Source organism: Raphanus sativus, chromosome 3, assembly GCF_000801105.2.
Source record: "Raphanus sativus cultivar WK10039 chromosome 3, ASM80110v3, whole genome shotgun sequence".
NCBI classification, from domain to species: Eukaryota; Viridiplantae; Streptophyta; class Magnoliopsida; order Brassicales; family Brassicaceae; genus Raphanus; species Raphanus sativus.
In genome coordinates, this window is record NC_079513.1 from 27381219 (window position 1) to 27409156 (window position 27938).

The 27938-nt window shown below is 37.4% G+C and overlaps 8 protein-coding genes across 9 annotated transcripts; 4 read left to right on the top strand and 4 right to left on the bottom strand.

Moving 5' to 3' along the window:
- The first annotated feature begins 503 nt into the window (after window positions 1-503).
- On the top strand, window positions 504-1935 carry LOC108843949 (protein LEAD-SENSITIVE 1). The gene is made up of 3 exons (XM_018617113.2): window positions 504-663; window positions 744-817; window positions 1043-1935. The coding sequence occupies exons 1-3, from the start codon at window positions 644-646 to the stop codon at window positions 1726-1728; spliced, it is 780 nt and encodes a 259-aa protein (XP_018472615.1). The 5' UTR covers window positions 504-643; the 3' UTR covers window positions 1729-1935.
- Window positions 1936-2132: 197 nt separating this feature from the next.
- LOC108846456 (NDR1/HIN1-like protein 1) lies at window positions 2133-3034 on the top strand. The gene has a single exon (XM_018619684.2). The coding sequence runs from the start codon at window positions 2393-2395 to the stop codon at window positions 3032-3034; it is 642 nt and encodes a 213-aa protein (XP_018475186.1). The 5' UTR covers window positions 2133-2392.
- A 1048-nt stretch (window positions 3035-4082) lies between these two features.
- Window positions 4083-5079, top strand: LOC108844055 (NDR1/HIN1-like protein 3). Its single transcript, XM_018617253.2, has one exon. It carries the CDS (start codon window positions 4164-4166, stop codon window positions 4854-4856), a length of 693 nt encoding a protein of 230 aa, XP_018472755.1. The 5' UTR covers window positions 4083-4163; the 3' UTR covers window positions 4857-5079.
- Window positions 5080-9333: 4254 nt separating this feature from the next.
- On the bottom strand, window positions 9334-11048 carry LOC130510146 (uncharacterized). The gene has a single exon (XM_057006497.1). It carries the CDS (start codon window positions 11046-11048, stop codon window positions 9699-9701), a length of 1350 nt encoding a protein of 449 aa, XP_056862477.1. The 3' UTR covers window positions 9334-9698.
- A 1360-nt stretch (window positions 11049-12408) lies between these two features.
- Window positions 12409-13967, bottom strand: LOC108844051 (nucleolin 1-like). The gene is made up of 6 exons (XM_018617250.2): window positions 13885-13967; window positions 13736-13788; window positions 13192-13401; window positions 12946-13116; window positions 12728-12847; window positions 12409-12634 (listed from the first exon to the last, which is right to left on the bottom strand). The coding sequence occupies exons 1-6, from the start codon at window positions 13903-13905 to the stop codon at window positions 12472-12474; spliced, it is 738 nt and encodes a 245-aa protein (XP_018472752.2). The 5' UTR covers window positions 13906-13967; the 3' UTR covers window positions 12409-12471.
- A 3218-nt stretch (window positions 13968-17185) lies between these two features.
- LOC108846147 (uncharacterized) lies at window positions 17186-17883 on the top strand. The gene has a single exon (XM_018619369.2). It carries the CDS (start codon window positions 17326-17328, stop codon window positions 17785-17787), a length of 462 nt encoding a protein of 153 aa, XP_018474871.1. The 5' UTR covers window positions 17186-17325; the 3' UTR covers window positions 17788-17883.
- A 2890-nt stretch (window positions 17884-20773) lies between these two features.
- LOC108846292 (protein GL2-INTERACTING REPRESSOR 1) lies at window positions 20774-21743 on the bottom strand. 2 transcript variants are annotated; one of them, XM_018619516.2, is made up of 2 exons: window positions 21596-21732; window positions 20774-21516 (listed from the first exon to the last, which is right to left on the bottom strand). In XM_018619516.2, the coding sequence occupies exon 2, from the start codon at window positions 21514-21516 to the stop codon at window positions 21145-21147; it is 372 nt and encodes a 123-aa protein (XP_018475018.2). In that variant the 5' UTR covers window positions 21596-21732; the 3' UTR covers window positions 20774-21144. The 2 variants fall into 2 exon arrangements, with proteins under 2 accessions (XP_018475018.2, XP_018475017.2); XM_018619515.2 differs by having other exon boundaries at window positions 20776-21519; window positions 21596-21743.
- A 1377-nt stretch (window positions 21744-23120) lies between these two features.
- On the bottom strand, window positions 23121-23694 carry LOC108838508 (40S ribosomal protein S17-4). The gene has a single exon (XM_018611438.2). The coding sequence runs from the start codon at window positions 23628-23630 to the stop codon at window positions 23217-23219; it is 414 nt and encodes a 137-aa protein (XP_018466940.1). The 5' UTR covers window positions 23631-23694; the 3' UTR covers window positions 23121-23216.
- Window positions 23695-27938: the final 4244 nt, after the last annotated feature.

Here is a 27938-nt window from a genome sequence, read left to right on the forward strand (position 1 = left end):
AATCTCCCCGTCGGAAACTACTGTCACGTGCCCTACGTGAACGTAAAAGTCACGTCCAAAAGAAGCATCTACAGCGTTACTTTTCCCTGTGACCACCAGAAGGAGAACATGGGCTTTGATATTTAACTTGGGCCAACAGGCCCGTTTAGCAAGTTCTGAGTTATTTTGTGTTAACCAACACTTATTTTACAGATTTATTTTTAAAAAATAGGAAAAATTTAAGAGGATATTAATTTATCATTGATTGACCAATACAAATCAGTTTATTGTTTTATACAATAGTTGGAATATTTCCGAAATTACACCAATGTATTATCAGATCTCATAGAGACAGTATACAAACATAGTAATTATAGATATGAAGTTATGAACCCAAAAAGAATCACCAAACTAAAAGGCCTATTATGTATCAACACCGGCCCAATATTCTCAAAGGAAGAAGAAACGATGCCACCACATGCAACCTACTGTTCACACCTGTCCCATCGTCTCTCTCCATGTCTTAACGACAAAGGAAGTATGGGCGAAAACCAATAACGTAATAATTAATTACGATACATTCCTCGCTTGAAGATAAGTTGAGAAAAGAATCAGTCTCGTCTCTTCTACGGCGTTGAAGAGAATCTAAAGAGATCATCATCTGATGGGTCTTCTCTCCAACAGGTTCCATCTTCTTATACTTTGGTTCTTCTTATTACTCTGCGATCATCTCATTTTTTTGTGTCTCGTTTGTGTTCGAACAGAATTGATCGATCATGTTTGAAACCTGGGGATCATATCTATTCGTGGAGAACTGCTTACATCTATGCCCATCACGGTATCTAACTCCTCTTCGTTTTCGAATCAACCAATGAATCTATCTTTGCATTCTTATAACTTTAAATGTAATTGTAGCTGTCTAGTGTTTAAAATTGATCTGAGAAAATTAGGGTTTTTGTAGATTGCGCCGATCATTTAGGGTTAATGATTGATCCGATCACTCTGAGGCTATTTTCGGTATTACACTAGATCATGTAATAATATGTTTTTTTATGTTAAGTAGGTATCTATGTTGGAGATGACAGAGTCATCCATTTCACAAGACGTGGCCAAGAAGTTGGAACCGGAACCGTTCTCGATCTCATACTCGTGAGCTCAGGCCCATCGCGAGCCCACACGCACTGTCCAACGTGCGTTCCACCCAACGAAGGCCACGGCGTCGTTTCCTCGTGCCTAAACTGTTTCCTAGCCGGCGGCGTCTTGTACCGCTTCGAGTACTCCGTCAACGCCGCTCACTTCCTCGCCAAAGCCCGTGGAGGCACCTGCACGCTCGCGGTCTCCGACCCCAACGACAGAGTCGTCCACCGGGCCAACCACCTCCTTCGAAACGGGTTCGGATGCTACGATGTTTTCAAGAACAACTGCGAGGATTTCGCGATATATTGCAAGACGGGGTTGCTTGTTCTCGAAGGAAGGACGATGGGGCAGAGCGGTCAGGCTGTTTCGATCATCGGCGGGCCGATCGCTGCTGTTTTGTCCACGCCGATGAGGCTTGTGACGACGAATATCTATGGGATGGCTGCGACGGCGGTCGGTGTGTACTGTGCGAGTAGGTACGCTACTGATATCGGAATGAGAGCTGACGTAGCGAAAGTTGAAGTGGAGGATCTCACAAGGAGGCTCTCTGTAGGGTTGTTCCAAGTGATTGAGCCTACAGTGGCAGTCGTAGCTTTGCCAAACGCAAGTTGATAGATAAAGCATAAGCTTCATCTGTTACTTTCTTGTTTCAGTGATGTATCATGTGTTGTTTCCAGTTACCTTTCGTATCCAAAACATTCTAATAAGCAAACTCTACTTGGATACTTATATCTTTCTCAAGAACAAGTGATTGTTGTGTGTAATATAATGTTGATACCGGTTTTATATAAATTCTTATCAAATATAAACCATTGGTGCTATTCGGTTTGTTTTGGGATGAATTTGATTGCGGTTTACTTCGGTTCGAATTGTGATATAGTTCTCTCATTTAGGTTTATAATTTTTTGATGTATTTGAAAGGCAAAAATGTGAATAAAAATATTTACGAAAAGATGTTAACCAAAAAAGTGAATAAAATATTACCAAAATAAAATATATTTTTTTCCCTCAAAACGAATAGTGTAGAATTTCCTTTTTCATAAATGAAAATTGTACAATTCTATAGTTTCTGAATATTTTTATATTTGATCATCATATTCTATTCTTTTGCATGAATTTCCATTTTTCTCATATGTTCATTAAGTTCCTTTTTGGTTGCACAATACAAATATGTATGAAACCCTACCATGAGTCCACCAATAGTACACGTACTTGAACAGCATCCTCAACTTCTGCCTTCTCCACCAACCACCGTCATCACCACCGGAACTTCAATATGGCCGTAAAAGAATGTGGCTCTCACGGAAGCAGCAACTCACCCCGCCTCCTCAACTTCCTCCGTCGTTATATCATATGGTTGATAATACTCATTGTCGTGACCATCATTGGAAGTGTCCTAGCTTGGATAACTCTACACACACCAAAGCCACGCTTCATCCTCCAAGACGCCACCGTCTTCTCCTTCAACGTCTCCGGCGACCCACCGAACCTACTCACCTCCAGCATCCAAACCACTCTCATCTCTCGCAACGACAAGACAGGAATCTACTACGACCGTCTCGACGTCTACGCTTCTTACCAGGACCAGCAGATCACTCTCCCCACGTCGATCCCGGCGGTTTATCAGGGACACGAAGAGGTCAACGTCTGGTCTCCTTTCATCGGTGGAAGATCCGTCCCCATCGCTCGGACGAACGGTTTGTCTCTTGTTCAGGAACAGTCACGTGGCGCTGTCAAGGTGTTGGTTCATATCGACGGGAAGATTCGTTGGAAAGTTGGTCCTTTGATCACCAGGACGTCTCATCTCTTCGTTAAGTGTCCTGCGTTAATCAGTTTCGGGAATAGCGCCGCCGGAGCTATCGTCTCGGGTAGAGGCGTCAAGTATACGCTCGTTACCGTCTGCAGTGTTAGTGTCTGAAAAACGACGACTGACTTGGTTTTTAACAATAATGATTTTGTAGCAGTTGTTTACCATGAATTTACATTCGTTTGCTAATCTAGTATTATTTTTATATATATAATTTGCTTGACTTCTCTTAGTTAAGAAAAATGAACCATTTGAAAACACGTCTTCACCTAATCTTCGTCTGCAGATACATACAAGTCTTGCCTAAATTTTGTATTTTTCTGTGAAGTTTTGCGATAGTTTAGTTTCGTCACACTTTTTTTTTCTTGGCCTTTATTTTAAGTTTATTGATATTCTTCATTCGTTTCCAAGCTAATTGTCTAGTTTCCGAAACTCTATAACTTAGCTACTTTATTAACATGCGCTTTAGAAGTATATCTTAACAGGAATCTTTCGTTAATTATATTTTGTTAAATTAAAATCTCATTTGAAAAACTTTCATATGAGAATCTCCGAACAAATATTAATATAACTGATGAAAAACTCGTCTTGAAGTAGTTTTAACGTGGATGATTTCAGAGCAGTCTCTTTTAACGAAGTTTCTTGGAAGGTTATATTACATTGTAAAATAGATGGTTTTCTTTACAGTTCCCAAACCAACTACTGCACGAAGGATCATTACATTCCCACATGTATACATCACCATTGTCATTTTATGAAATATTCACGTATACATAAATTTTAGTATACGGAAAAGACCAATGCCCCGTTAATCACCAAATTCTCTTAGATTTTAATAAGAAAGTGCTTAAACAATTATTATGATCTTATTCATTACTATTTAGTTTGAACAAAAGAAGAATTTAGATAGCCAAACTAAAGAGGGAAACCAAAAAAACAATCAAAGTAAAAATTTTGAATGTTTGGTAAATTGGTATTCATAAAAACTGTGCCGTAACTAGGAAGTAACCTCTAATTAATCAATTCACCTTACGATATCAAAACGCGCGCGTCACCTTTGACTTTGAAAAACAAAACCGCGTCAGTTTAATCGTGTTTTATCTAATACACGCTATCTCTACACTGTATAAATAGACCCTCTTGTTCATTTACACTCAAATAACAATTCAATTTCGACTTTCTCAAAACATTACACACAAAGAGAAACTTTCTCTAGAGTCATTTCATTTCATCTGAATCCATGGGAGACAGGCAACCGCACTTGAACGGTGCGTACTACGGGCCATCGATTCCTCCGCCGACGAAAACCTCTCACAGCCACGGCAGACGCGGCGGTGGATGCTGCTGTGTAGGTGACTGTCTCGGCTGTTGCGGCTGCTGCATCTTAAGCGTCATATTCAACATCCTCATAGCCCTAGCCGTCGTCGTAGGCATAGCCGCTTTGATCATCTGGCTAATCTTCCGACCAAACGCCATCAAGTTCCACGTCACCGACGCCAAGCTCACTCAGTTCACGCTCGGCACGGACAACAACCTCCAATACAATCTAGACCTCAACTTCACGATCCGAAACCCTAATCGACGGATCGGTGTTTACTATGATCAGATCGAGGTCAGAGGCTACTACGGTGACCAGCGTTTCGGAGCAAGTAACATCTCGCCGTTCTACCAGGGGCACAAGAACACGACGGTGGTCGGAACTAACCTCGCTGGACGGAGCTTGGCGGTGCTTAACGGCGGAGATAGGAGGGATCTTGACGAGGATGTGAAGTCCGGGATCTACAGGATCGATGCGAAGCCGAGACTTAAGATTAGGTTTAAGTTTGGGTTGATCAAGTCTTGGAAGTTCAAGCCGAAGATCAGGTGTGATCTCAAGGTTCCTCTCAGTTCCTCTAACACGACCAGCGGGTTTCAGTTCCAGCGGACCAAGTAAGACGTTGACTTTTGATGCTAGTCAAAGTCAATACTTTGTTGTCTCCGATATGATGAATTTATATAGACATTTGTTTATTTTTGGTTTAGAATGGTTTCTTTATTATTTTTAATACATGATGGACTTTGTGTGATATCATTGGAGAGGCATTTCTTGTGTAATAATCTTTTATTGTATGGTTCCATGTAAATTAAATAGCAGCTGCTAGATGTGTTTATAACCAGCTTTGAAGCACTTAGATTAAACAAATCAATATTGTAGAAGCCATCTAAATCCAGACCTGATCAAATATGTTTTTTCTTATTTATTTGCATGGTCAGAATAGTCTACTACCTGGCCTTGTTCAAAACTATTTACACAAGCGAAAACATAAACAGAAAAACATAGAAATACCAGTTTCTTTACTAATTTCAGAAGAATTTGATAGCAGAAACCGAAGGAATGAGGACAAAGTTAAAAAAGATTTCCAAACAAATATTTTTGGCAAACTCACTTCCAACACAACACCAAACATTTGTTGATTTGTTCTATGATAGCCTATAAAAACTGTAAAAAAAAATAGTCAATATCAATTTTATAGAACTTTTTTTTTTTTTGCCAAAATGTAAATATCATTGAATGAAAAGAGCTTTTACAAGAAAGATTTAGTTTTTGGACACCAACCTGGCAAAAAAAGGAAAAACAGGTTGGGTTCTTGAGATTTTACAACAGAAACAGAAACATTCAAGTTAGCCACATCTGCATAAGAGAATTGAAACTTCTTCTTGATCTCCTAGCTGAAATGATGTTCCTTAGTTCTCTATCAATGCCCTTGAATACAACAGAAGCAGGCACTGATATTTGGTTGTGCACAAGATTGTTCCTCTGCTTCCACAAGTGAAAGATGACAGTATGAACCGCTAGCTTCCTCAAAAGTGTAAGCCTGTTGGACCGAGATGATCTGATCCAAGAGAGGAGCTCTGACCAAGTCGTGAAGATTGCATGAGGAGGAGTGCATCTGAGGAGCACTTCACGCCAGACCTGCTTGCTGAACTCACAAGAAAGCATAAGGTGATCACGGGTTTCATCATGGTTGGAGCAGAACGGGCAGGCCGGAGAGATTGGTAGACCCCAAGAAACCAGTCTTGATCTCGTCGGCAGCCTGTCATAGTTAGTGACCCACATAGTGAATGCAAGTTTAGGAATGGCTCCTTTGAACCATACAACATCCACCCATTCTTTAGGCTCCTCTCTCGGTCTCAATGCCTCCCAAGTGGACGCAGACCTGAAAGTAAGCAATGAAGTATCAGCAGCATGCCATTCATATTGATCGGGCTCTATCAAATCAAGAGGGAGAGTGATAGTGGTTAGAAAAATATGAAGCTCCACTTCCTTTTGTGATCTTGGGTGAGGCAGCTGCCAATTACCCTCCGTTATTGCATCCGCTACAACGGCGTGAGGCCTCACTCTTAAAGCTCTCGGACCCGTAGGCCCAATGTGATCAATCAGCTGCCCAAAGGGTGTCCATACGTCATACCAAAAGCTTGCGCTTCTACCATTCCCAAGCCTGATCTTGCAGAATTGGATAGCTAAAGGCCTTAGATCAAGAAGTTTTTTCCAGACCCATGAATCCGTTGCCGTTGGTTCCACTGTCCAGAAAGATTTGTTAATCAGATGCGTTGATCTGTGCCAGTCTGCCCATAAGGATGAATCGTCGGCTTTAGACAGCAGCAACCAGATGAATTTTAGACATAAAACTTTATTCCAGACCAATAAACTCCTTAGCCCAAGACCATCTTCCTCTTTAGGTAAACACACCGTAGACCATGCTATCTTTGCCACTCCTCTCTTCTCAATATTTCCTGACCAAAGAAACCTGGAGCAGAGTGACTCGATGCTTTTGATACAACCTTTAGGAAGGATGTACGCCGATAACCAAAACGTTACAGTGCCGAAAATTACAGTCTTGAGCAGCTGTAATCTCCCTGCAAACGAAAGAATCTTCGCCGACCAGGACTGAAACCTTGAGGAGAGCTTAAGCATTAAAGGCGCATACTCAGAGATTCTTAGTTTTCTGCTCATAAGAGGTAGGCCGAGGTACCTGATAGGGAACTTACCAGAAGGGAATCCGTAGCTCGTAATAGCAGCTGATTCCGATTGGTTAATTCCTGAGGTAAACAACTCAGTCTTGGTAGGGTTCATCTGTAAGCCAGACCATGAAGCGAAGTCGTCGAGGCACTCTGAAATTCCATGCAAGCTGTTGCTTGTGCCATCGAAAAATACCATAACGTCATCCACAAACATCAGGTGCGAAATCTTTAATTGTTCTGTTCTTGGGTGATAGCCACTCAATCCAGCTTCATAACGAGACAAAAGCAGTCTAGATAGGCATTCCATAGCGAGCACAAACAGATAAGGCGAGAGCGGATCCCCTTGACGGATGCCTTTAGTGCTCTGAAAGAAGCCTCCTGTAACACCATTAACAGACACAGAGAAGGACGCAGTAGACAAGCATTCAGAGATAAGGCAGATGTATCTTTCGGGGATCGCAAGAGCCCGAAGAGAAGCTAAAATAAAATCCCAGCGAACGGAGTCAAACGCTTTCCTCAGGTCCACCTTGAGCATACCTCTAGGAGACAGGGCCTGCGTGTTGTAGCCATCCACTAGATCAGTAGCAAGTAACACATTTTCAGCTAATAGCCTTCCCGGAAGAAACGCAGACTGTGATTTAGAGACCATCAACGGGAGAATCTCTTTAAGCCTTGATGCAAGCAGTTTGGAGATTACCTTATAGACAGTATTAAGACACGAGATAGGCCTGAAGTCTGTTGTTACTGCTGCATTAATCTTCTTAGGAATGAGAACCAAGTTTGCTGTGTTCCACTGTTTTAAAAGCCTTCCAGACTTGAAAAACTCCATGATTGCTTCAGTCACTTCTGCGCCAATAATAGACCACGTAGCTGTGAAGAACTCCGAGGAGTACCCATCAGGTCCACCTGATTTATTTTTAGGCAAGGAGAAGAACGCAAGCTTAATATCCTCTGCTGAGAAGGGCTCTGCAAACCACTGCACTTGGGCTGCCGAGCACTTGAAGTCGAACAGCAAGTCGAGGTCACTTTGAATAAACAATGGCTGCGACACCGGGCTTCCTAGCAGATCGGAAAAATAGTCAACGCAGAGACTGTGGATGCCAGATTGAGACTCAACTCGTTCTCCCGTGTCCGATATCAGATAATGGATATGATTAACAGCTTGACGCGAGGCTGCATAGCGATGAAAAAGCCTGGAGTTACCATCACCGCACGATAACCAACTGATGCTGGTTTTCTGAAAAAAGAAAGCCGTCTCAGCAACAGCGAGCTCTTCCCATTCTTCCTGAGCCTGAAGCTCTTTAGCTGCATTTGAAGTTGAGGGGAGGGATAGCATAGTCTGCTGTGCCTGCTGAAGTTTGTCGTGAGCCTGAGCCGTTCTTTTCTCAATACCGGAGTAATTAACTTTGGTGAACTCCCTTATGACGTTCTTCAATAGCTTAAGCTTTTTAGCCACCCTGTACATTGCAGAGCCAGTGATATTAAAAGAGAACCAACCAGTACAGATAGAGGCTAGAAAATCCGGGTTTTTGATGAGGTAATTATAGAATCTGAAAGGCTTCTTAGCCCTCGGGTTCTGAGGCTCCAGAGTAATAGTCAATACTGCATGATCAGAGAAGCTCGGAGTGCCTACAAAGGCCACAGAAGAAGGGAACGTGTTATACCATTCGTCATTTACCAGGCTCCTGTCCAGCTTTTTAGCCAATGGCGCCAGCTTCCTTTTGTTCCACCAGGTGAAGGTCGGCCCTCTGTAGTTAAGGTCGTCTACGTTTACATCCATGAGACACTGATTAAACTCACGCGTCCGTTTGTCCATGTTAAGCGTTGGAAGCAAAGAATGCTCCATGGGATCTCGTATCTGATTGAAGTCCCCAAGTATCAGCCAAGGTTTCGTATCCATTCCATGAGAAGAAGCAAAGGCTGTTAGCTCAGACCACAGCAAAGATCGCTCCTTCGGGTCGTTAGAAGCATAGACAACAGTAATAAAAACCTTAGACTGCAGAAGAGAAGGCCAAGTAACCTCTGCTGTGATCATCTGAAGGGATTTGGAGATAATTGTTACCAAAAGGGATGGGTGCCAGACTAGCCAAATCTTTCCCAACGGAGAGAACCCATAATTGTCTTCAGCCGACCATCCCGGAAAAATTTGAGAAATAAATTTGTTTCTCTTAGAACTCTTAACATGCGTCTCTATAATGCCGCCAAAAAGAGGATAGTTCTTCCGATACCACTTACTTAGACCGCTACGGTGACTATATTTATTTAAACCGCTGACGTTCCAACAAAAAATATCTGTCGACATAAGCTAATTTAAGCTGGGGCCCCTGCCCCGACATCCTTTCTGACCAGAGAACTTAAGACCTGAAGACTTCTTCTTATTCCTAACCAGCTGATAACCCAGTTCCAACTCATGCATATTAAACTCTCCTTCCTCTAACTCGGAGGCCGAAGATTCCACGTCTGAGGAGTCAGGTTGAATATCAGACTTAGAAGAAGCTGAGTTGCCAGAACGACTCGCCGACCTTGTGGACCTTGCAGACTTAGTAGCTGGCTTGGAGCTTGATTCCCCCACTACCTTGTCTTTTTCTGTGCCAAGTTTGGAGTTCATCGAGACCTCTGTTTGAACCACTTCTGTCTGAGGAGCAACACTGGAGCTAGCTTGAACTGCCGTAGGCTCAGAGTTAATGGCGCCTACAGGCTCAACCTCCCTCCACACCTGCTTCTCTTTCGATCTTCCCCTTCTTGTTTTCCTGCCTTTAGAGTCACTTCTCTGCTACTTGGGGCAGTTTTCAGTAGCGTGACCTTCAGCTTTACAAAGAGCACAGGTTTTGGTCGCTGATGGGCAGCGCTTGGAGACATGACCAACCTCCTTGCAGATACCACAGACAGGCGGCATCCAATTAGGACTAGAGACCAATACTCTGCTGACTGCACCTGACTGAAACTGGACATTAACAGCTTCCGGGAGAGGTTTCCGTGGATCAATTATTGTGAAGACCTTAGCAACCTCAAGATTCGTCTTGTTTGCTGTCGTTGGATGCAAGAACTTCGGCTGTCCTACGAGGCCTGCAATTCTTTCAAGACCGTCCTCGTTAAAGAACTGGAGAGGAACATTTCTGAGCTCCAACCAAATAGGAGCTGATGTGAGCTCTGGTTTTGAAGGCACCACTCCCGGTTCCCATTTGTCAACAAACATCGTTTGACCCTCGATCTGCCAGAGACGCTGAGTGATGACCCTGTGACGTGTAGCTGCGTTTGGAATTCTGAACAAGAACGCAAAGCCTTCCATTTTCGACACCGCTATGTCTCTGTAGTTCTTGCTCCATATTCCGTTAACTATGTTGTGGAGCGTACCTTGTGATGGGGGATCCGAGTAGAATTGGCCCAACACAAAAGGCTCCCATGATTTCCGGTTTTTCTCTATTACAGAGTTCGGAATCATTATACATGCTTCTCCCGACGGCAGCGTAAACGCTTCACCTTTCCTCGAGAGTCGCTTACCCTTCGCGTGTGCGCACCAGGTGTCTTCCGGAGCTTTGACAGTGAGAGCAGGAAGGTTGATTTGAGGAGAGCTGTTTATAGGTGGGGAGGTTTTTGCATCACTTGGAGCAGTCTTGTTCACCACCTGTTGCTCTGAACCTCCATTAGCTTGAGTAGCCAAAGGGGGTGCCATTTCAGCATCACGCGAGCTCGAGGTTTGCAGCTTGGCTTCAGCGTTTGCTATAGTCATGGTGTCCGTTTGGGAAGGTTCAGCTGCAACGCAGGGTTCCTTTTCCACCATTACAACAGAGGAGCTGAGGGCTAAGGCACCGGAGCTCGACTCTAGGTTAATACCTTCACTATCAACGCGTGCTGGAGATGGATCTGCCACCGGAGCAGCGATCTCTGTCTCGGAGGACAGGTTGACGTTGAGGTCGGAACCTGAATCTGAGGATTCAATTGATTGTTGAGCATCCACGGCGGCAGAGGAGCCGATTTGGGCATCAGAAACAATCTTTGAATCAGAGAGGGGCTCGACATGATTTTCCGAGGTTGACTTCACCGGAGGAGAATCCCGCGAAGCCTGCGGTGGTGATTTCGGTGGAGTCTTGGCTGGGGATTTTTTGGGTTTCTTCTTCTTCATCTGCTGCGGCGGAGACGGAGCAGATAGCTGGGCGAGGAGGCGGCTTCTGATTAGCCGCCGGTGAGTAGAACGCTAGAAGCGAAATATGATGAACCACAACGACATACAATTGGGCAGTGAGTACTACTATTTTAGTTCGGTTTTCTTCTATATCGTCTTAGGCCCATTTTTATCTTACTACTTGCCTACTTGAGTCGAAATTGCCTACTTGGAGTCGAAATTCTGAGACTAGATGGCCACTTGCGCAAAGATGCTTGTGCCTAAATCCATGTACATTCATCTTGTTTAGGTGATGAGTCAAACAATAGGACTTTATCATGGTTTCTTTGTAACGAAGAAGAAATGTACAGTAAAACTTCTATAAATTAATAATGTTGGAACTTTAGAATTTTATTAACTTATAGAGATATTAATTTATAAAAAAAAATATTTTTTAGATTGTATCCATTTTTGAATATTTTTGTTTATAGAAAAGAAAAATATTTGACTTTTGTATTGTTTAGTTATCTTATTTGGTGTATATTTTTATGTTGTTATGTGGTTTTCGACATATTTTACTAAATATTTTTAAGATATAGTAAAATATTAGAAAGCATATGTATTTTCATCGTGAATATAGTATAATATTTAGTTTGTACTTATATAAATATATATATATATTATTAACTTTTGATTTTAATGGGACTATATATTTACATGGGAGTTTTAAAAATATTATTATTTATTATTTTATCGATTTGTATCATATTTTACATCGGTCCAAATTGGGACTGATGAAATTTATTAATTTATAGAGATTATTAATTTATGGAGTATTAATTATAGAGGTTCTACTGTATATGTTATATAAACATATAGTATATCATTTGTTAATTGGATGAGTTAATCACGTTATAAGCTTACGTTAATAATGGAAATAAACTATTTTAAATTTACATTGGCCATATTATATATGATATCAATTACTAATCAAGTATTAGGAAAATAATGATTATTATGGTTGGTTGGATATCCGAATATATTTCAAGATATTTCATCTAATCTTCACACCCACTTCTTTGATATATCTTTGTATGTATGTAAAGTATTTTACATATAGAGAACATGATTGATTTTTCATAAACGTTGTCTTGTTGCTATGAAGAATCTAAAGAGTACGACATTTATCAATACAATTTGACTTGTTCGGGAAGTAACCACCTGAAGAAAAGAAAAAAAAACAGGAGAAGGGTTAAGACTACTAATAAAATGACTAAAAAGATAAAATCACAAAGACTATAGTAATATAAACCAACACGGCAATAGCGGTGAATACAGTCATCAGGCTTACAATGTCATAATATTAAATTAAAGTCTTCTTACACACATTCGTTTTTTTATAACGGGTTTTAAATAAATTTTCAAATCTACCACAACTTGAATATCAAGTAACAGTTATCACGTCATGGCTAGTCCCAGAGGCTTCTTCAGGCTTCGAATAGGGCACGGCTTGGACGGTCAACTTGAAGCCGCCTCCGAGGTCGGTTCCATTCAACTGGACAGCTCGGTGCACGGAGCCTAACCCATACAGGTGGACGAGGGCACGGCTGCAGAAACAGGAAGCAAAGAAAGCATTAAAAATAGGTTTTACACAAGGGAGTAATTGAGAGAAGGTTTTAGCAGAACAAGGTTGTAATAACCTGTAGAGGACGAGGATGTCCGTGATTTCACCACACGAAGCGAAGTGCTTCCTCAAAGCACTCTTGAGGTCGTCTTGAGGAAGAGAAAGGTCATATCCAGTAACGGATATGGCTTGGCTCCTACAAGAAAAGAACATTACAAGAGATTATTAACCATCATCAGTTTCAAACTCAGAATCAAACAAAAATAAAGAGAGAAGTCAACAAAGAGGATTTACCTTTTCCTTTGGAAGTCAGCCACATATCTAGCAGCTCGAACCGATGTGCTCAACCCATCGGTGTGCTCCTCAACTGGAGAAACAGTCAGCTTCCTTCCTCCAACTTCACTTCCGTCAAGAAGTGAAGCTTTCTCTTTGGCCCCTTCTCCGCGAAGGACAACAACCCAAGGACTTGCCATGAATTTATCAGTTAATTAGAAGTGTTCATTTCAAAAATATCCCAAAAAGAAAAGAAACCTTACAAACCTGATGACCTGTTTTCTCACACGATCTATCTTGAACTCGATGTGGTCCACTTCTCCGCAGGTTTTGAAGAGATCTTGCAAAGAAGTGTAGAGCTCAACAGGATCAGCAGATGTGTTGAACCCCTCAACACTGATCCTAATCTGGCTCTCCTGGTAATCAAACAAGGACTTCATACTCTCAACGAACTTATCCGTATCCCCGTCCAAAGTACTGTGATAACTGGGGGACAAAAACAACACATACAAAACAACGTTACTGAATTGATATGATTGGGACAAGACACATTTCTCAGACACACAAACAACGTTATCAACGTGAGTGACATGAACAAGACAACATCTCACAAATGCAAAACCAGTCAACGTTACGTTACTAACACAATTGGGACAATATTATCAGCTTGACATGAACGAGATATCTCACAGATACAAAAAGCCAACAGACACAAATCTCAGACACACAAACAAAGCAACCAATATTATCAACGTGACGTGAACGAGACATCTCACAGATTCCAAGAAAAAGAAAAGCAATCGAATTTTACCGTTGTTGTTCTGATTCGACTGGAACAGTACGACTGTCTTGCAAGGTCAGCCCCTAAGGTACAAGATGAACAAAAAAAAAGGAAACCATATTCATTGAGAGCAAAAAGAACATTAAGATAATAAGGAAAAGAAGAAGACGATTACTTACTTCGATCCCGGATCCTTCCATCTTAGATAAGTCGAGAAGATAAGAAATGACTTTTGCTAGGGTTTCGAGAACCGCGGCGTTGTTTTTTTTTTAAAATTAGATTATTAGATTAGATTCGGTCGGAAGAATGTTTTTATATCGTCTCCATGCATTTACCCTCGTTTAGGAACAACCGTCATTTCCCTTTTAAATAACGATTGGGCCTTGCAGGCCTGACCTATAAGCCCATCCTAATAATCTTACAAATTTTATTTTTATCAAAAGTTTTATTTTTATTAAAAAGTTCAATAAAATTAAAAAGGTTACAAACGTTTTAAACTTTTTATAAAAATAAAACTTTTTAAAATGTTTTTTATAAAGTTAGTTTAAAATGTTTATTAAATTTTTTTTGTAAAGTTTTATTTTTATTTTTATAAAGTTTAATTTTTTTATTTAATTAAAGTTTTATTAAAACGTTTTAAACTTTTTATAACAATAAAACTTTGTAAAGATTTTTTTAATAATTTTATTTAACGTTTTTATTAAAAACTTTGTAAATTATTTTTATTTTTACAAAATTTATTTTTATTAAAAAAAAAAAGTTTTATTTTATTTTCCCTTTTCAAAACGTCTTTAATTAAATTTTTTAAAATTATTTTAGTTTAATGTGTCTAATAAAAACTTTAAACAAACTTTATAAAATTTGTAAACTTTATAAAAATAAAAAAAAAAATTAAAAAAGTTTTTAATAAAAAATTTAAACAAACTTTATAAAAATACATTTAAAATTTTTTATTTCATTAAAAAGTTTGATAAAATTAAAAAGCTTACAAATATTTTAAACTTTTTATAAAAAATAAAATTTTGTAAACTGTTTTTTATTAGGTCGATTTAACGTTTTTATTAAAAAATTGTAAATTATTTTTATTTTTATTAAGTTTTAAAATTTTTATTTTTATTAAAAAAATATAGATTTTTTATTTTTATTTTCTCTTTTAAATGTTTTTAATTTTATTTTTTAAATTCTATTAGTTTAATGTGTTTAATTAGATTAATCAATGGTTAATTTTGGAATTATGAAAAAAATTATACCAAAGAAACAATTAAATGATTGTTTTATATTATAAAGACAATCATGCTGAATTTTTGTTTCGTTTTGACAATTTTTCAAAAAAGAAAAAAAACTTATAACTCCGTTCACCATGTTATGAGTAGCCTCTGGTATGTATTTATGTTTGTACAAGCTGTGTCATTGATAAATATATTGAATGTCAATCAAGCTGTAGTTGACAAACAAAATATCAAGTTCTGATTCTCATACATTGTTAGAGACTGATGACTCTAATAATATATCATCTGTTCTTCTTTTTTTTGTTGATTTGTGAAATTTATCGAAGAGATGTTCATAAGTAAATTTATTGATTCCCACCGAAAAAAGAAAAGAAACCTAACTGTTCAAAGTTCATCAGCAACACAACCACGACTGTTAAAACATGTACCTAATAGTAATATAAGTTTTTTTCATTTTTATTCGATAAGTATTTGGTTTACATTTTTTTTTTTTTTTTTGACAACGTATTTGGTTTACATATGTCTAATTTGCTTGACCTTTCTTATTTAAAATAAATGTACCATTTGAAAACAAGTCTTCACCCGATCTTCGTCAGCAATTACATACGCGTCTTTCCTAAATTTGTATTTTCTGTGGAATTTTGCGACAGTTTGTTTCTTCACACTTTTTTTGCTTGGCCTCTATTTAAAGCTTATTGATGTTCATTCGTTTCCTAGCGCTATTGCTCAAGTCTTAATTTTGTCTAGTTTCCGAAACTCTAAAGCTTGGCTACGTTATAACATATGCTTTAGAAGTATCTTAACAGGAATCTTTTATTAATTGTATTAATATTTAATTATTTTTAAGCTAAAACCCATTTGAAAAACTTTCATACGAGAGCTTCATTCTCCAAACAAATATTAATATATAACTGATGAAAATCTCGCTTTGAAATAGTTTTAATGTGGATGATTCTAGAGCAGTCTCTTTAAACGAAGTTTGTTGGAAGGTTATATTACATGGTAATGGTATGATGGTAAACATGGTTTTCTTTACAATTCTCACACCAGCTACTGCGCGAAGGATCGTTACATTCCCACATGTATACATCACAATTGTCATTTTATAAATATTCACGTATACATAATTTTTTTGTTTTACGATATTTATTCATAATCAAATTTTGAGAATATTCCAAGTAAACGTATACTTAGACAAAATAAAATAGTTTTTATTTTTTTATAAAGAATTCCAAAATAAAGTTGTCTGCTAAAGATGTGTATAATCAACGTTTTAAGCACTTTAATTAAATAAATCAATATAGAAGCCATGATAAATCAATGGGGAAGCACACATGTTTTTTTCTAATTTATTTGCATGGTCAAAATAGTCTGCTTTCTGGCCTTGTTCAAAACTATTTACACAAGCGAAAACATAAACAGAAAACATATAGAAACACCGATTTCTTTATTAATTTCAGAAGAATTTGATATCAGAAACCTAAGGAATGAGGACAAAGTTAATAAAGATTTCCAAACATATGTTTTGGCAAAAATAAACAAACTCACCTCTCCAATACAACACCAAACATTTGTTGATTTGTTCTATGACAGCCTATAAAAAGTTGTAAAAAAATACAATATCAATTTTATAGAATTTTCAAGAGTAGAAGGCTAGAAGAGAAAATATGATGAACCACAGCGACATACTATTGGGCAGTGAGTACTACTATTTCAGTTTGGTTTTCTTATATATCGTCTTAGGCCCATTTTTATCTTAATACTTGCCTACTTGGAGTCGAAATTCTGAGACAAGGTGGCCTAAGCCACTTGCGCAAAGATGCTGGTGTCGAAATCCATGTACATTCATCTTGTTTAGGTGATGGGTCAAACAATAGGACTTTATCATGGTTTCTTAGTAATGAAGAAGAAATGTATATGCTATGTAAACATATAATATATCGTTTATTAATTAGATGAGTTAATCACGTTAGAAGCTTACGTTAACAATGGAAATAAAAATATTTTAAATTTACATTGGCCATATTATATATGATATCATTACTAATCAAGTATTAGGAAAATAATGATTATTATGGTTGGTTGGATATCCGAATATATTTCATCAAATCTTCACACCCACTTCGATAATATATCTTTGTCTATATATAAAGTACTTTACATATAAAGAATTTTGCAATTATTAGCTAAATAAACACTTGGATGGGTTCATACAATGTGAATGACTCACATCCAATCAGAAAATACGAAGAAAGTAAACGTTTCTCTATTATAAGCAAAGATAATGACAAATGTCCACATTATAGACATCAATGATTAGACTGGACCTCATATTTACACACAAACCCACTCAGCCACAAACACAAAGAGAAGACGAAGAAGAAGAAGACTATGGAGACTCCACCGTCGTCAACACCACTCCGCCGTAGAAACTCCATATCCACGATAACGCCTGCGATCACCTCCGATATTCCTTTCGCGATCGAATCATCGTCCACTACGCCGACGTCGTTTCATTTCGAGCTCATCTCGCTGAAACCACCCTCTTACACATCTCTCAGAGATATCATCTCATCTCCGAGTAACTCCTCCGTCAACTTACCGTCAGTTAACGGTAGCAGCTCTCCGGTCTTATCCACCGTTGGAGATATCTCGATACGCAACCCCTTAGTGAAGCAAGCCGCTTGGTCTTATCTCCAGCCAACGGCGTTAGCTTCATCGGAAGACTCGCCTGGGTGGTCTCGGTTCCTCCGAGGCGTGTGGCTCCACTTCTCCGCCGGAATACAGTTCTTGAAACGTATGTTTGACTGGATTCTCCAGTCAATCTGTATTCATCCTCAGATTGTTAAGTAGCTTGGCCCACACGTTTGATTTGGGTTTCAGAAGTTGAACACAAGTGTTTGTATACAATAAAGCGTTATGAGAATCAAAATCATATTCAAGAAAAGAGTTTTGATTTCAGAATTCCTCATAATCTTTTCTTACATAAAGTCTCTAATAAAATGAAGGGAAAAGGAAAATGGGCCGATAAGTAGAGTTTGGCCCAGCGGCCCAATTGGATAAAGCTTTGAAGTATGAAATTGATGTTAGGTTGGGGTAGACTTAAATTCAATTCTTGTTTTTTTTTCTTTTAAAAAAAAAAAAAACTCATTCAATTCTTGTTCAAAACTTGGAACATTTGTTTAACATGGTATGCATGTTTTGTATGAACTTGAACACATGTTGGTAATACGAAAATTAGAAAACTTATATATTTATCATAAGGTTACTACAGTTTATAATTTTGGTTATTTCTCTGCCACATGCGAATAATTTTATTCTACAATTTATATATTTAATATAATAATATTCATCATTTTCTTCGTTTTATCAATGATGGTAATGCAAGAAATTAAGAACAATTCAAGTCTAGTGTTCTGTCAGTATTGCTCCTAATGTAAATTGATACGAAAGTCAGTAAGAAGAAAATATAGAAAAAAACAAAGAAAAATATTGAAGTTTAAATGTGTACTGCACTCAAAATAAGAATAGCATAATTATATTTCAACCACTAAAGTATTAACGCATTTATAGAAGCAATAAATAAATAATGAAGTAGAAAAAAACAAAACATTGAAATATAACTATGCTGTTACAAAAATATAACTATGTCATATCCTCTTTATAGCTTGGTCAAATTTCTTAAGGGTGAAGTTTGTTTCTGTGTGGTATTAGTGGCAAAGACGTTAAGGCATCTTAAAGAACAATACATGAAAGCTAGCGCTTAGGCAGCGGGAAACATCCAGAAAACTCAATTACAGTTATAAAACGTACGTTTCTCCATGCTTCACCAGTAAATGTGATCGCAAACGCTAATGAATAATATGTTTAATTTGTCGATAATTATGACGACACCTAATTTTTCTTAGATATAAATATAACGCTCTGACTAGTCACAATATACGAACCCCGTGGACGGCGAATTGTGTGGGATTAGCACTTTCGGACGTGAACTGGCCACGTCGGGATACTTATCTAAATAATACATTTTTAACTAGGTAGGCTAGAATATGCATTGATATTATATCTTATGAATCAGAGAGCCTATAACTAATAAAGGTAATTGGCCATATATTCAAGAGGGATGGATTTTGCATGCTTTCTATTTGTAGACGTGCAATTGCATGCGAGAATAAGAACGTTTTTAATAGTTTTGCGGTGTATTTGTTGGCTGAATACCTCTTAGGACGGTCCTCAAATTTCTTTGATGGGCCTCTTATTTGCGAAGGGGTCCACATCAAATATAGTATTCCACTCTGTCTATCTCCTTCCAAACGCCAATCTAATCTTCTCATCACTCACATGTCTCCTCTCGTCATCATGAAAGTCACATATACACTTCTCTAACATCAAATGTGAATATGATTAGATGATTTATTAGAGTATATTGGATGGAACTTATAGATGTAACAAGAACATTTGTGCATTCAACAAATTCTTTAACGATTAGAGCCTAACTAATGTATAGAGAGTATATATTTGTGTTCCCTTCTTAATTATTTTCTATTAGACCCATATTTTTTCTAGAAAGGGCTAACACAATTCCCCAACGTCAGAGCTCTGTACTAATTCTCTTCAGAAATGTTACAAGTAATTAAAGAAACGAAGAAAATCTCTATATTTTGGTTGATGACTTGATACGTCAATTCCACGAACCTAAATGAAGTTAATACCATCAAACTAGTTTGGTTCTATGTGGGGTTATATGTAAACTCTATGAAAGTAGAATCTTAATCAAATGATCGGGCATAACTGAGAAAATGAGAGGTAGGAGGAAGGAATTGAATAAGGGAAACCGGCAATAGAAAGGTGGCAGTGAATGGTAAGAAGAGAAATGGAGTTCTTTTAAAGACATAGCAAGTAGTGTAATGACGAAGAGAAAATAAAATATTACTATAGAGTAAGAAGGAGAAAAATAAAATAAAACTCGCAGCATCATCATGAACATAATTATTGTTTCTTTCTTTGAAGAGGTGAGCTAGAAGAGAGCAATGAAGGTGAAATTAAAGTCGTATTTATAATCTGACGTAACGCTCATTACAATTCACAACTGTCTCAATTACTATTGCATTTATATTTTGGTTTTAATGATCTCTAAATCTTAGCATTTTGAACAGCTGTTATATACAAACTGATACACCTTCCTCTGATTTTATTTAAATGCTCTGAACTACTTTCCTCTTCGATTTTAACCAGCTTTCATTTTGTTTTACTTTTTTTTGTACTTCTTCGTCGGTAGATTTTTGTATAGATTCTACAGTCATAGCATTTACATGTTGCATGCTCAGAAACACCTAATTTAACTATGTTTAGCTATTATAAATGGAAAAAGAAAACTACATCTTGTCACTTTTCTTCCCTGGTAATTGTTTTTGCCATTTGCAAACTGTTTTTGTATTTAATCAAACATGCAATTGCTGAGGACAAAAATATTGTTATGGGTTCTTTTGAGTTAACATAATTTTTTTTTTCAAACATGAAAAACAAGGGAATATGTGTGTTGAGGCGAAAGTAAGCAAGGTGGGACCAAAATAAGAAGTTCTCGTTTGATCTCTAAGACTCTAACCATTCATTCTTTCACTCGTCTAAACTGTTTTTTCAACAAGTACAAAGAATCTATATAGTTTTCTCTTCAGATTTTTCTTGGGATTAGGATCAAAGCTACTACATCTTTCACAAGGTCAATTTTAGATCCTCCTTTACGTGATTGGTAAGTAATCTTTCTGCTACGCCAAGAATGTCTACTTTTCTAATAGTCAAACACAAAACGTCTAATTCTCTTATACATCTGAGAGGCAGAGCACACCAAATTTTTTTGGAATATAAGTCATCGATTCCGTTATGAGATTTATAAGACCCAGGACTAGAATATGGAGACAATGACACACGTACATATAGATTTTTTTCTTCCATTAGATAACCCTCAAATGGTAGAAAAATATTAAGAAAAGATACGAAAAAGGAAAAATAGTGCTATTCACGCTCCACCCTTTTTTTATTTGAAGTTTTGTGAGTATGAAACCCTAGTTTCATCCCTTACGTACCTTCTTCTCCAAGTTTATAAAGTGGAGCGTGATTAGCACTACTCTCATAAACAACAGCTACATTTGCAAATAAATAAATTAAAAGACAGGAATTTTTGGAGGGGCTTTTTTTTTTGTTACTGATCTTTCAGTTCCTCCGAGTCTTGCGACCAGAGGAAGAAGCGGCTGGAGCGTTGGCGTTGGCGTTTGAGGCGTTTTCATGGTTGAAATCAAGAAGAACGGTGCTTTTGCATTTAGGGCATTTAGGGTCGTCTTGCGAGAGCATAACGTACATGAGACAACGAGGACACCCGACAAGAACCATCGAGCTTGTCTCTGGACTTGTCGAGTATCTCACAGACGGGTCGTCCTGGTTCATCTCCGAAGAGACGCACGAGCTTTGCGGTGAGGTAGGTGACGTCGTCGCAGAGCGGCTTGGAGATCGAACAACCCTCCTCCTGCTTGACGTAGGCGTCGAAAGATTCACCTTCAGCTCGGGCTTTGGACTTCTTCGACTCATCTTCTATGTTAAATAAGATAATAAATATTTCAGACAAGAAGCGATTAAGTTAAAAGCGAGATTGGTCGGAGAATAGTACCTTGAAACCTACGGATTGAGAAGGAGAGTTTTCTGTGATCTCAAAGACTATTCCAACTTCAATCACAAAGAGTCTCTCTTCTAACTGGTGGTTGGGTTGCTTCAGCTCAGGTCTATATATACAAGAAAGAACAGAGACATAAACTTAAAGAGAGAAAGAGAGAGATAGATTGTTCATTAAGGCTTAATTTAATTATGAGTGAGAGAGAAAACCATAAAGATTGAATTGAAATATACACTACTAGATGGTTAAACGCTTAGGGAGGGAAAGAACAAGAGAGGTGTTTAATAGCAAATTAAATACTCAACAGACTACCATTATTTATTTTATTTTCTTCATAGAAGTTAATATATAGAACCAATAAATTAAATGGCAACCAACTTGAATTAGATGTTTATAATAAAAACTTGAAAATATAGAAAATTCATAATTTCAGAAGTAAGAAATGGTACAGTCAAAGAAATTTAATTGAAATTAAAGAAAAGCAAACAAAATTAAATGGCAACACACCAGAATTGGTACAGAGAACCTCAAATACAGGCAAATATATAAAGTGAAACCACCTTCCTGGCCTTAGTTTTATTAAAAGTTTTATGAGAGGGAGACAAAATAATAAATCTTCAATTCCAAACCTACCCATTAGTATTATCAAAAATATCAAATTTGCTATCCTATTGGGGATGATATGAGAGTTGAGAGTAAGTAATAAAGCCCATGAAGGGGTTCAAGTGAGTCCAGTGTTTGGTAGTCAAAGTTGGTAGTTGTTTATGAATAAGCAGTTACGTGGGTGGACCTCAAGCTCTCAGTTATGTCTATTGTTAGATATCAGATAATCTGACTGATATCTATTCAACTACAATCTAAACCAATGATAGTTTGGAGAAATTCAAGATCTTCTGAATGAATTTTTGAAGTGTGTTTCTGCTACTCTTCTCACTCTATGGCATTATAAACTAGGACCAATACTTCTAATTGACTATCAAAACAACAGGCGTGTTTTGGTCCTTCAGGAGAAAAGATGTTTGATATGGCCACTCAACACAGGCAAGAAGGTATATTTAGTTGTGAAGATCTTGTAATTGCTAAGATTCTGGTCTATTGATCAAGGTGAGAAACTCAAGTTATAGAACATTTGAACTGAGATACTCAGATTAGATGATTGTTCTGCTGTCTCAGACATTCTAGTATATAACTACAGGTCCGATTTAGAGCTGGTCCTAGTGGAAATATTCAAGAGTGTCTCCTCCACTGAAAGAACTGATGCGTAATCAAGGAGATGGTGGATGCACTCCTCAATGCCACTTCTTTCTCAAAACTCCATGATGGTTCTAATAGAGAGATGTCTTTCGAGGATATCAGAGGCTAGTGCTCACACACTCCAACCACAGTGCATCCATAATGTGTGTGTTTGTGTGCAGATTAAAACTAACAATGTGAACAAGTAAAAGAGCATATAGGTTCAACGAATCAGGGATGATCTACCAACCTAAGTTCCATATGCGTTCTCTAACTAAGTATTCACCAATTGTTAATAAACTTATAACATTAAAGCTTTATAGAGCATTCAGAGTTGAGCAAAACAAACACATACGAAATGATGCTTAAAAAGGATCGATTTCTTCTAGAACCTCCTTCCACGGCCAAATGCAGCAACAGGAGCCGCGGAGACCGGATCCACCTTGACGACGCCCGGCATATCCGCCATCCCCAACGAGGCGAGCATGTCCAGCGTCTCCTTATCCACCTCGATGCGATCGGTTTTGATGGCGGACTCGTCGGGAACGAAGTCCATGCGTCGCTCGCGCTCCTCCTCCTGGAGCTTGAGTGAGATCCCGCGGACGGGCCCCTTCTGGATCCTCTTCATGAGATGCGTGGAGAATCCCGCGATCTTGTTGCGGAGACGCTTCGAAGGGATGATCGCGACTTCCTCGAGGATCTTCTTGTTCGTGTGGAAGTCGAGCGTCATGCGCGAGTAGTACTTCTCGATCACCTGGCGGGAGGATTTCTTCACCGTCTTCGTGCGGACGCGTCCCATCTTCGCCGCTAGATTTTAGGGTTACGACGAGCTTCTTCTCTACTACTAGCTTCTGATGAAGCCGGCTGAGATTAAGAGTTTTACTCTAGTGCAAGGGTGGAATAGTAAAATTGTTACGTTGCAGTTTGTAATTAAGCCCAATCCTTAAGGGAAGGGCCCGTTAAGTTTTTGAAGACTCTAAGAATGGCCCATTAAGTGTGTCAATAATATATATGGGCCGGTTCGGTTGACTGGTTTGTTTAACTCCACGGAGAGAAGCTGGCCAATCCTTCGATTAACTAAGAGCATAATTATCGCGGTCTCCTGAGCCGCGTATTTAGAGTATTTAGGTTTTTTAAAAAATAAAAATTAGCTAATCCCCTATATATTAAAGGAGAAGCATTTTTAAGGCTTTCCTTAAACGATTTTTGTGAGAATGCATGAGAAGCCTCGGATCCACGTGTCACTCTGTGAGCGAGTTTAAGAAAAACGGAACATTTAATTATTTGCTTTGTTTCCTTATTTGCTTCCATTACAAGAAACTGAGCATATTTGTTTAATACATGCTCTTGTTACGTTTTTGATCGTGATATGTGCACATATCCTCTTCTGAAGCTGCAGTATTAAGACGAAACGTGACAAATTCAGACCTAGATTTAAGTAACTTTGTTAATATGGCTTAATAATATAGATAAATAAATATAAGCTTTTCTGAAAAATATATTGAAGAGACATCGAGATAATTTTCCTACAAACTTGATTCAGTGAGAAGCCTGAATACATTTTGAGAACCTGATTATTTCACAATAGAATTCTGACTTAGAAATTAATTAAACACTGAGCTCCTCTTTTCCTAAACCAGTAAATAAAGCACATCAGTTTTGGTTTAGGGGCTCTTAAGAAGTTTATCATTTTGTTTTATTCAAATTTCGAAGTATTTAAGTATATATTGATGTGGTCCTGCGGTTTACTTGTCCCCTTTCTTGCTTAATCAAGTATGCTTAGTTAGTCATTAATCTACGACACCAACGTGTCTTCATTTGTACTTTGTACAGTACTCAAGCCCCGCAAGTTGCAGATATCTTAGTTAAAGTGCATATAACGTACGTACGGTTTTGACTTTAATTAGTGTGAGAACCGTCATTAGCAGAAAGTCTTAAAAGCAACACAAAAATTTAAGTAAATAGCCATATACTTAGATAGTTCCTACATTAGGTTGAGAGTGCTATTATGGTTTAAATCATGTGAATAAAACCGTTAACGAAATATAGATATAAGCGAATAACGAATGTTTTGTAAAGAAGAAAATGAACTCATGATAGTGTCTGCATAGCATTGTTTTTTCCTTCAAGACAGCTGTTGTTTTTCAAAAGAAAAATGGGTTCCTATATTTTGTTTAATGTTCAGCTTGTCCAACCTGTGACTGAATGTTAAATTAATAAAGTACACATATGTATATCAGTATATGACATTCAGCAATTGATGGAAATGGGACTACACACGCAGTAGGAAAATATTAAAGTTGTGGCCATAGAAAAGATTCGAGTGTCACTATAGTAGAACGAGAACCAGTGGATGAGACAGAATAAGATGCATACATCGTGCTGATAGAGATCAGATATTGAACTAGACAAACGATTTGAGTAAAATATAAAAAGAATTGAATAGGGTGTAGTGTGGATCATAAGATGTTAGTATAACTTTCAAACATACTATCCCCTATATATTAAATAAGAAGCATTTTTAAAGCTTTCCTTAAACGATTTTTGTGAGAATGCATGAGAAGGCTCGGATCCACGTGTCACTCTGTGAGCGAGTTTAAGAAAAACGGAGCATTTAATTCTTTGCTTTGTTTCCTTATTTGCTTCCATTACAAGAAACGAATCCAGTTTTTTTTTCATTCATGCGCGAACTGCGTTGACGTTAAACGTGTAGAAACAACTACATTTCCAACTTATGGTTTGAATCCCCATCTCAGCATGTTGATAAAGAGCGTACGAAACTCACCACCACGAAGCAGAAACACTTTGAAACATCACGTCATCGTTCTCTCCCTTCGAGTCTTGCTGTCTTCTGTTGCGGGTTATTGACCCCGAAATCGATGAGCCAGCCCTTAGCGTAGACGAGGAGGACAAAAGTTAGGGAGAGCTAAGGGACGAAGGCCAAAGCGGATGAGTTTGAACTTCAGTTGCGAAGGCCAAATCGGATGAGTTTTCCGTTTGCAAACAGGGAGAGCTAAGGGACGAGCAAACACGAAGAGCTAAGGGCGAGCTAAGGGACGAGCAAACTTCAGTCCCGAGTAACTATGGAAGATTGAGAGAGAGAAGGAAAAGATTTGATACGTTTACGAAGAATAAACTTTATGTTTTTCATAGTCTCTACACTGATTTTTTGTTGTTTTATAGGTCGACCATAGTTATCTACAATTTTCATGTTTTTGTAGAACCGAGCTGCTCGTGGAGCTGATGTTTATTTCCATGTTTCTCGCAAGCATTACGTTAGTAAGTCGTGTATTTTGACAAGGCAAGTGGGTGAAACAATTGCTTCTATGGTGATTTGCTGCTATTCAAAGGAAGTCTTGCATTCAAAGGAAGTCTTGCATTGTGATCAAACATTTGCTGCTATGGTATAACCATAGTTTTTATTTAAGTAATATTCGGAGTCATTTGCTTCTCTGCATAGCCAAAATTGGATTGAACGAACCAGTAACATTATAGTCAAGTTTGATAGACTGTCATGTATTTTTTTGTATGCTATAGTTTGGTTATTTGTGCACACTGATGTTTCATGTATGTAAGTTATATGTTGTATGAATTCTTTGAAGCAAAAAAAAAAGAACTATGTGTGTCTTCTTCGCGGAAGTTTAATAACCAAAACAACAGCTTCAACTAATAAAAGGGTTCTCTTCTCTTTTTTGTCAAGTAAGGTTATAGAAAGAAGCTAAATAGATGTACAGTGCAAGAAAACACATTTGTTTAACTACTTCATTGGCTTAGATAACATTGCATGATAATAATATCGATCAGATTCTGTAAAACACATATGTTTTGTTTAATACATACGAGGACGTTGTGCATGTTAAGTTTTTTGCAGAATCAGTTAAAAAAATATAAATTTTTTTCTTGCTTACCATATTTACCTACTAAATATTTTTTTTGCTTACCAAGTCTCAAATCAGTAAAAAAAATGTTAAATATCTAAACTTCGAACTTCTAAGATATCTATTTAACATAATATAATTTTGCATTTACTTTCGTATTGCCTTTCTTATTAGCAATAATATTGCAACTATATACACTAAAACACTATAATTACTTTATTAAAAACACAAATAAAAATTATAGAGAGAGAGAGAGAGAGAGTTTAGGGTATATCCAAGAATTTAGGGTTTAGTGTTTGGATTTTTACCCATGGGTTTAAACTTTGTCCATGGATTTAGGGTATAGTGTTTAGTGTTTATGATTTAATTTTTTGTGACGGTTTTAAAATTGTTAAAAAAATTCTTTTTGCAGCTAATAATATTTTTTCTTGTATTTTAAAATCTTAACACAAATTATTATTATTTTATTTATTATATTTAAAACAAATGTACATTAATTGGCAAACTATGATTAGTTGGTAATTCACCCAAGAAAAATTCATGATAAAATATTAAACTAGAAAATATTTCCATATAAATAAAAATTGTGGTAGTTAAAAGATAATCGATGAATTAAAAGAATGTTTACATTTTTTATATTTTCAAAAAAAAAGGTTTACGATTAAGGGGATATCAAGAGAGAGAGAGAGAGAGAGAGAGAGAGAGAGAGAGAGAGAGAGAGAGAGAGAGAGAGAGAGAGAGAGAGAGAGATTTGGTGTTTAGTATACCCAAAGGTTTACAGTTTAGTGTTTAGGATTTACCCAAGGGGTTTAGGGTATATCCCAAGAATTTAGGGTTTAGTGTTTGGATTTTTACCCAAGGGTTTAAGCTTTGTCGAAAGGTTTAGGGTATAGTGTTTAGTGTTTTATGATTTAATTTTTTCTGACCGGTTTTTAAATTGTTAAAAAAATTTCATCTTTTGGCAGCTACTAATATTTTCATTTATTTTAAAAACTTCACAAATTATTATTATTTTATTTATTATATTTAAAAACTGTACATTATTGGCAAACTATGATTAGTTGGTAAATCACCCAAGAAAAATTCATGATAAAATATTAAACTAGATCCCATATAAATCAAAATTGTGGTAGCTAAAAGATAATCAATGAATTAAAAAGAATGTTTACATTTTATTTTTCTCAAAAAAAACAAAGGTTTACGATGAAGGGGATACCGAGAGAGAGAGA